The sequence below is a fragment of the Eptatretus burgeri genome, chromosome 12, assembly GCF_056783735.1.
Source record: "Eptatretus burgeri isolate ZD-2024b chromosome 12, Ebu_testis_v1, whole genome shotgun sequence".
Classification (NCBI taxonomy): Eukaryota; Metazoa; Chordata; class Myxini; order Myxiniformes; family Myxinidae; genus Eptatretus; species Eptatretus burgeri.
This window is the reverse complement of record NC_140972.1, coordinates 47174571-47183774: the sequence shown is the minus strand read 5'-3', so window position 1 is coordinate 47183774 and position 9204 is coordinate 47174571. Positions and strand designations below refer to the sequence as shown.

Genomic DNA, 9204 nt, shown 5'->3' with positions numbered 1-9204 from the left:
AGCAACTCCCCTGCTTACATACAGAGAAACTCCCCTGTGGAACAGATAGAGCCCAGCACAACTGTTGGTGGGGTGTAGTCTACACACCATGGCTCACATCTTTCCAGCAATGTTGGATCCAGTTCTTCCAGCCAAAAGGACAGTTGATCTCATATAAAGGGAGAAGAAGTAGATGGATTCAAAGTGCTTCAACAGGAAACACCGGATAAGAAACCTCGGCAAGCTCACACCAGGGAGAGAAGTGTGGATCACAGATGCAAAAGTTCAAGGTACTGTGGTGTTTGCACATCCGACTCCTCATACCTACTTGATCGATGTCAGGAGGAACCCGCATAAACTGGTGCCAATGGAGGTGAGGGAGAGCGACACTGGAGGATCCAGAGCATAAGACAAGTCATTGGAGGCTGCACCGGCTTCACCAGCACTTACTCCTGCAAGCAGATGGGTCACTACTGCCACCCTCAGGCCAAGGTCTCAGAGAGAGATAATCAAGCCTCATGGACTTGATTGTTCAAGCCTCAGGGACTTGATTGTGAGAGATTGATGTTGATAGTTTCTCAGTCGTAGAAATGTCAGTCTCCCAGGGATAAATAAAGAGAAAAAGACATTGACTACAGAGCTTTAATGCAAAGTCAGAGTTGGGACAGGTCTTCCAGCACAAGAGCAGAATAATCCCTTAAGAGCTGGAGAGGCAAAGGTAGTCCACCCTTTGTTCTCAAAGAAAGGAAGATGTGGTATAATGCACATATACATGTCACAGGATGTGATGTGGCATGGGGAGGAGTCCGGCGGGCTGTCGGAGAGATGGATGTGGAATTATTGGCTCTCACTCAGAGCCAATATCACACCCAAATTATGTCGACAATATTGCGTCAAGTTCTGGGTCAAGGAGGATGGCATGGTCATCCACTTCGCTAATGGGATCATTATTGGGATGGGCTGTGGGCAGGTTTTTTTTTTTACACGGGTCAGCCAAAAGTATGCCTCAAGTACGGTCAAATGGACCATCTTGTTGTTGGGTACAAAGAACAGTTTTGCTCACAGTGTGGCCAGTTGGAAATTCGAGGAAGCACTGCACCAAACAGGTGCAGTGCAACTTCTATAGTGCACTGGGGCACACCTTCCGCTCCTACCTGCAGTGCTACGCCAGCAGGATGCATCCGTCTGTGGGCGGGGGTGGAGGTGTTGCCCCAAAGACCATTACGGGTGTGGTGTCTCCCTTTCCTGTCTTGTTGTTCACCCTCCCCACAAAGGAGGCGGGGAAGAGGTAGGAGGAGAGGAAAGAGGAGAGAGGGGAGGAGAGTAAGGGGAAGGTCGCAGTCATCTCGTCCCCAGCAGCAAAGGACCTGGGTGTGGTTACGTTGGGTGCCGAGCCCACTGAGGTGGGAGGGGAGAACACTGTGGAAAAAGGTGGTTGCTCCAGTGGCAGGGTCAGAGTGAACAACCTCCATTCAAGAGACTCTGCTGCTGGGGATTGAAAGTGATGGGTCTTCCTCCAAGGACGCTGGTATAGACACAGGCAAATGGACAATGAATAAGTGTCGGAGGAGGGGCCGGCAGTGTAAAAGACCACCTCCGCTGGGCAAAGGTCCATAGGGAATTTATTGCCAGCGAACCCAAGCAGAGAAGCCTGTGGGGCGTAGAGCACCCTCGGGCATTAAACGGCCGATCCAGGGCTGGGGCAGAAGGGGGACAGGACATGGCAGATCACCGAGAGGATCTAGTTATTGTACTGTGGGTCTAGTTATTGTACTATTATTATTGGAATGGCTCCACAATTTTCAGCGCTTGTATGGACTGGATTCTGCGGAGGATGTCGGAGAGATCAAGCTGCGGTGCATCGTTTGGAAATGCCAAGATCTCTGACCTTGATTTCGCAGATGATGCAGTCATCTTTGCAGAGACTCTGGATATCCTTTTGGGGGCCCTTTAGGTGCTGAATGAGGAGTTGGAGCTGCTGGGATTACAGGTTTCCTGGGTCAAAACTGAGTTCCAGGCTTTCAATGACATCTTGGATGTTACTATCCTGCCTGTACCTGTTTGTGGTGAGGATGTTGAAGTCACGGAGAGATTCACTTACCTTGGCAGTGATGTCCTTGGTTCTGCTGGCTGTGAGCCAGAGGTAAATTGATGTTTGGGTCGGGCCTGGGGAGTTATGGATTCACTGGATCAAGGGGTGTGGTGCTGTCGGTAACTGTGCAGGAGGATGAAATTCAGTCTTCAGGTCCTTGTTGCTTCCAGTCTTGCTCTATGGATGTGAGACTTGGACTCTGACCAGGAATCTGAGACAGAGACTTAATTCCTTTGGTAGCAGGTCTCTTCGGAGAATCCTTGACTATTGCTCGCTGGACTTTGTGTCCAAGGAGCGGTTATTGAGAGCGACTCAAATGAGATTTGTTACCTGCATAGTCTGTGAGTGGCAGCTGTGGCTGTATAGACATGTGGTTCGTTTTCCTGACGCTGACCCTGCCCACCAGATTCTCTCAGCGAGGGAGCCTCGTGAGTGGAGGAGGCCAATGGGGTGACCATGTACTTCTTGGTTGCAGCAGGTTGATCAGAATCTCGGGAGATGGAGATGGGTCAGGCATCTGCCTGGGGGATGGCCAGACAGAGGCCGCTGGAGTACCGGCAAAAAGTGGACGCAGCGACGCGCTGCTCCGACGCATGGTCCCATACCTGACCTGACCTGAAGAGGATTTTCCCAGTTATACCTCCCCTGTTCCTTCCTGTTCCCACTCATTCCATGAGAAGAAACTCCCCACCCCTCACTTGTGTCCTCCCTGTGGGAGCAGCAGAAGTTATGGGGATTATAGTGGGGTGGGTAAATGATGATTTTGTTGCTTCATTTTTCTTTAAGTTAAGTTTTGTTTCTTGCATTTTGATTCTTATCTTTTGATTTCTGTTGCTGAGTTTATTGAGGAGATTTTTTTCTTACAATAAAAACTACGTCTTGAAGATGGGTCCATTAAACTATCAAAACGAAACGTCCCAGAAGATAAAGAAAACAGGGTAACAAACCCTAACCCTCATAGGGTAATAATAAAGATTTCTTTTTTTAAACAAGTTGTGCCAGGCACAACAAATCCTGCCCATTTAAGGCATAAAGTTATTTTGGGGATCAAATTTAAATTTGATAATCCTTAACCTGAATGTTGATTATAAGGAATAGAATAAGGAATATCTTAGTCTTAGTTTGAAGTCAATTAAACCATTTTTGATGAAGTTATGAGCGAAAAAAGATTTTGACCTTTTCGTGACCTGACCTTGACCTTTGACCTAATTGGACCCAAAAGTTAATGGGTTCGACCGAGGTTTATTACCCACATGTGGATACAATTTGACAGTGTTTGAGCCAGCCGTTTTCCCGTAAAGTTGTATTTTCGTAACCATGTTTTAGTTTTAATGGAAAATTTGTAATTTTGACCGATGACCATGACCCCCAAAACTTCGGACCCTACCGATCTTCACAAATATGCATTTTTCACTCTAGGAATGGGTAGGATTATAAGTGGCAAATAGAATAAGGTTCACTATGAGCTTAGTTTGAAGTAAATCAGATTGTTTTTTGACGAAGTTATGAGCGAAAAACGATGTTGATATTTTCGTGACCTTGACCTTGACCTTTGATCCAATTGGACCCAAAAGTTAATTGGGTCGTCCAAGGTTCATTGCCCACCTGTGGATTAAATTTGATAGTGTTTGCTAAAGCCGTTTTGCCGTAAAGTTGTTAACAGACAGACAGACAAACAAACCGGACGATTACAATATCCTGCTCCCTCCCTCCGGGAGGGGGCAGGATAATAACCATTAAACTATCAAAACGAAGCGTCCCAGAAGATAAAGAAAATATGGTCACAAACCCTAACCCTAATCAGGTAATAATAAAGAGAAAAAAATTAAAATAACGCTTCTTGCTTCGAAACATTATATTGTTGCGGATTCGCGCCCGCCGGCGTGCGAACGGCCACGTAACTCGAATCGCGGCACGTCGCCCACCGGACGGACAATCCAGTCGTGACCCTCTCGGACTAACGCTGGGAACTAGTCACGGGTGGACCTTTCGGCCTCACCACGATCGTGCCAATCGGCCCCCCGCGTGGGATAGGGTTGCTCGCCAAATTCGACCTACCTAAGTACCCACACGGAGGGTAGACCGGGCGATCGCACCTCGCCGCAGGTCGACTTTGGACACGGGCCACTTTAAGCGACCCGTTCCGTACTATCGGGATAACCGAGCGGTGTTATCGTCGGCCGCGACGGTTCGATTAATTATCGGGCGTTTTAGCCCACGACCAACCCTTTACGTGAAGTAAGATGGAGATTCAATACAGGAAAAGACGAAGCGAAACGGGAAAACAGTCCAACAATAAGCACATTTATTTTGCGATGAACGGAAAGCACACATATACAATTACACAAAAAGCAAATATAAAAGAAGAAGACAATGCAGAGCTATCCGACTACCGAGCACACGGCAACACTTATACAATTTTACTTCACAGACGGCGCCGACAGCACATATACCCAAAGCAAAAGAAAAGGACCACCCTCAAGGATGAGGGGGGTAGGCGGGCCTGGGGCCGAGACCGCGTCGGGCCTTCCCGTCTGATGATGAGACGCAAAGTGGCGGTGGCGCCCCAACTCCGCGGGCCTCGCGGACAGTGTCTGGTAGGGGGGTGGGAAAGGGGCCCCCTTGTCGCACTATCTCAGCGCGGGGGGAAACAGGAGGGGGGTTGTTGATGCTCGGGGGATGGAGGATATCTCCCTGTCTCGGGTCCCGCGACGAGCGTCTCCACCACGACCTCGGTCGCGCCGCCGGCCTCTCCCTCCGCAGTTCCCCGAATCCGACGCGAGCACCCCCTCAACCGCCTTCGCCGCCGCCGCCTCTCCACAGCTTCGTCCGATCGCCCTCTCCGTCTCCTCTCTTGACTCGTCCCTACTCTTCACTGGCTCCGCGAACTCCCAACTCCGAACTCGACTGACGAACGCGGCCCCTTATATGCCCCGTGGCTTCGCCCCTTCACCTTTGACCCTTTACCTCCGACCCTTCACCTCTAACTGGCTCCCCATTGGACCGAGGAAAAGTGGGCGTGAATGCTTTTTGATCCATGAATTTGCATATAGCGACTACGCTCCAACGCCCTGGAGGCGGGGCCAAATCGCCCCACGCTCACCGATAGGACGGAACAGAAGTGGGCATGAGTCGTTTTTGATCCGTTTTCTTCGGAAAGTCTGTGATGTTTCTGAACACGCTGCTCGGTGCGTGCCCTGCACGAGTCCAGTATCGGTGCCCACAAGTGGCGCAAGAATGGTGGTGATGCGATGGTGGCGAGTTGTGACGGTAAAGGTCGTGGCTGTTGTTGTGAAGCGGCGTTGTGGTTGGTGGTTGTTGTGTGATGGCTGTTGAGACGTGGTTGGTGGTGGTAGTAATGGCGGCTGGTCCAAAATAAAGATAGTAAAAGAAAAACGGCTATCTAGAGGGGTCGCAGCCCGAACGAATGACATTTATTCCCTCGAAACAACGGGTTTGGGCCTAACTACACATATACTTACAGAGATATCTCACCTAAGGGACCTGAATGGTGGTTTGCGAATTTCGTCAACCACAACAATATCTTCAAGTCTCTTTGAATATTTCGAATAAAATTTCTCCAACCCATCATTTTGATGGCCTTTTATACTGGAACTGTAAAAAAAAAAACAGTTAAACCTTCGCTGTTGTTGAATCCTTTAAAACGCCCAACGCGACATAACCTTCCAGGGGGCACTGCATCAGTGGCACAGCTGCGCCCCACCCAACAAATTATTCTACCTGCAGACCGTAGCTATGTGCTGCATCCGAAAGAACAAGAACAAGGAGAAGCGACACAGAGTAGGAAGAGGGATGATGCCAAGGAGGAAAACGAGTTTTGGACACAAGATTGTCATGAGGACGACAAGCAGCTGCTGCATGCAATGAGGAAGCAAGAGCAACCCAAACCTTTTACAACCATGTGCTGCGGTTGTGTCACTGCAAAAACGCTACCAAGTCACATGAACCATTTTATCAAGGAAAAACCGACCATCACGCCAAAAACTCCTGGGCCAATTGGCACCAAACTTGGCACATGGACCAAGTTCGACCTCGTGGTGACCATGGGCGACTTGGTTTCATCTGGAGCCGCGGAGGTTCGAGATGGAAGGTCGACGAAAACTCTGTCAATGTGTATCGTGTATCCAGACCCGGCGGTGTTGGCAGAGGGTAATTACAAGTCACCTGTGGAGATGTGCACGTCCTCAAAGGAGTGGGAAACCCTCAAAGCGAACCTCCACTAATCAGGGGACGCAGGGTAAGGGGGTGGGGGAGGGGGGAGTTCAGAGGGAAGAGAAGGGGTCTGGAGGGAGGGCGGGGTGGGGTCGGAGAGGCCGTGGGAGGAGTGGGATGAGGTAGGAGAAGGGGCGGGAGGGGGACCCGGCGTTGCTAGGCAACGCCGGGAACCCCTGCGAATTTTCAATGAAATTACAAATGACAATAAGTAGTCCAACAAATTCAACCAAGATCATCACCGAGCAACAAGGGACATAACTCGACATGCAGCAATCAATCAATCAATCAAAACAAATGACACGAAATTTCACGCCGTGAGGAGACGCTGGAGAAAATAATATGGTTCACTTTTACAATCAATATTTACACAAATACCTGAAGAAAAACCATTGGTGCGTGCCATCACCAATCAGCTTGCTATCGCTTGCCAAGCGAGCCGTTCCCTATGAACCATTTCGTCGGAGTGCTTAAGCCGCTTGCCAAGCGGATTGGGTGAAGAACATCCTCCTCGTCTCTGAATCCGCGACAAGCAGCCTCCCTCTGGTAACGTCCGTGAGCGCACTTCATGAGTTTTTGTCCTCCTTATCTTCTTCGCTCTCCGCTCGTTATAATATCAGTATTTGTACATTTTCTCCCTCCTGCTTGGTTTGATGTTTATGGCGGTGTGGCGGACGTGGTCGCAATCAGAGGTACGATTCATTTGATTGCGATTGCTGTTATCCTTTTTCTTATAATTGTTGTGTTTAAAGATTTCATAAAAGCTATTAAAATATGTTTAAGCAAAGAGCTTGCTTTTAAATAGTTGTTGACGTCTTTTTAGATAAAAATTTGCGAAAAATGACTCACTCCAGGACATCATCCTCCGATCCCGAACGACGATGATGATGAGAGCAGATACTGAAAGAAATGCAAAATATACAAACGGCGAAACACAGAAGAAGGAGTAATAATAATAATATCAAACGACGTCGGACATATTGCAGTTGAAAGCTTTTTTTTTTTTTTTAATATAAAATATATAAACGTGATGACGTAGGCAGACGTGCGGCGTTGAGGCCTAGACGTGGGACAAGCAACATGAAACATCGGTGTGTTTGAGGCTTCACTAATGTTTATAATTGATGTAAATGTAAAAGCCTCGTCTCGAGGTGGATCGTTATACGTATTGTACGATGATTGTTGTTATTGTTTTAATGTGTATATGTGTGGTGGTTTTCTTCACAACGTTTGGCTTTGTCAACGATGTGTACAATGAATGGATATGTACGTCGATGCGGCATATGCGATGGCTGAACCATCTCGTTCGTTTCAGAATGTGTCCGGGTTCATAATCGGAGCTCAAGATTTTTTTTTTATTCTAACTTCGATAACCTTTATTGCTTTGGAGAGCCTGGGGTTTGTCACGTGGTTAAAGTGCTGAGAAAATTCGAATTCAGGATTTCCTTTAATAACTAGAAGGGCACTCGGGAGAGCGCATACCTGCTCCACGCAATGCCTCATCTACGAGAACATATCGGGCCCAACACATTTTTGAAATATCATGCTTTCCAGTACTACAAGATATCGTTTTTGGCCCGATCTCAATGGTGAAGAAATCTCTTTAGAAATTGAATAATCCTCATATCCAGATGAGGATTCGGATCTTCACCAAAATCGAATCAATTCGTCCTTGCCACACACCCAACCTGTCCACCAAGTTTCATCCGAATCCGTCCACAACTTTTTGAGATATCGTGCACACAAACAAATAAGCAGTCAGAGACTGGTACTGAGGAAATCGTCAACTTGACCTCTGACCTTGTCTAATAAAAGCTGTCTCCGGAGAAGGTAGCGACGCAAACCAGAAGTTTCTACGATGATTCTGAACCAAACCATCAAAAATTGTAATGTCGACCGAAGCAAAAATCTCCATTTCTTGACGCAATTATTTAATATTATTTTATCAAAGTCACAAAACCGTAATATTCGGCCATCCACCAACAATCTTTACATAATCCGACGGCTTAGCGAGTCAGGTATGCGACGATGACCTTAATTGGGATAAAAAATGACATTTAAACACCATCTTTATCGAAAACACCGTCAGCGCGCACACCTTTTACGGAAAACCTTTACGTAATCAACGACGCCTCTGCTCACGCTGCACCACGTGACGACCCGTGACGCGGCGAGTGAAATATTTTTTATACAATCTTAAAACGTCTCCAAAACATCCGATTTTTACCAGAATTTCGACAACCGAGTTTTAAGCGTCCTAAGCGATCTCAAAAACCGAAGACGATATTAAAATTGAAGTTAAAACAAACTCATAACGTCAATCGAAGCAAAAATACTCCATTTCTCCACATTAATTTACGGAATTATGTTTGACCTCACTGTGACCTTGACCTTTGACTGATTATGACCAAAATCTAATCAGCGCTAGACATTACCCTCCTGAATCACGCGGTGTAATTTGACATTGGTAGCTTCTTCCGTTCTCGAGTTATCGTGCAAACAAACAAACACACAAACAAACAAACAGAGGACGGAAGTCATCAATATACTTACGAAATCTTTAGATTTCGTAAGTAACAAGCAGTCATTGACTGGTACTTACGAAATCATCAACTTGACCTCTGACCTTGTCTAATAAAAGCTGTCTCTAGAGAAGGTAGCAACGCAAACCAGAAGTTTCTACAATGATTCTGTACCAAACCATCAAAACTCGAATTTTTGACCTCACTGTGACCTTGACCTCTAACCGATTTTGACCAAAATCTTATCAGCGCTAGCCATCACCCTCCTAAATCACGTGGTGTAATTTGACATTGGTAGCTTCTTCTGTTTTCGAGTTATCGTGCCTATAAACAAACAAACACACACACAAACAGATGACGGAAGTCATCAATATACTT

General features: G+C 47.0%; 1 protein-coding gene across 1 annotated transcript in view; it reads left to right on the top strand.

Moving 5' to 3' along the window:
* Positions 1-7244: 7244 nt before the first annotated feature.
* The window catches only part of JAGN1 (jagunal vesicle mediated transporter 1), a 27937-nt gene continuing 25977 nt past the window's right edge, over positions 7245-9204 (top strand). Inside the window, exon 1 of the mRNA XM_085850385.1 lies at positions 7245-7395. Within this exon, the coding sequence (XP_085706511.1) occupies positions 7385-7395 (11 nt within the window). The 5' untranslated portion in view covers positions 7245-7384. The remainder of the gene's footprint in view (positions 7396-9204) is intronic.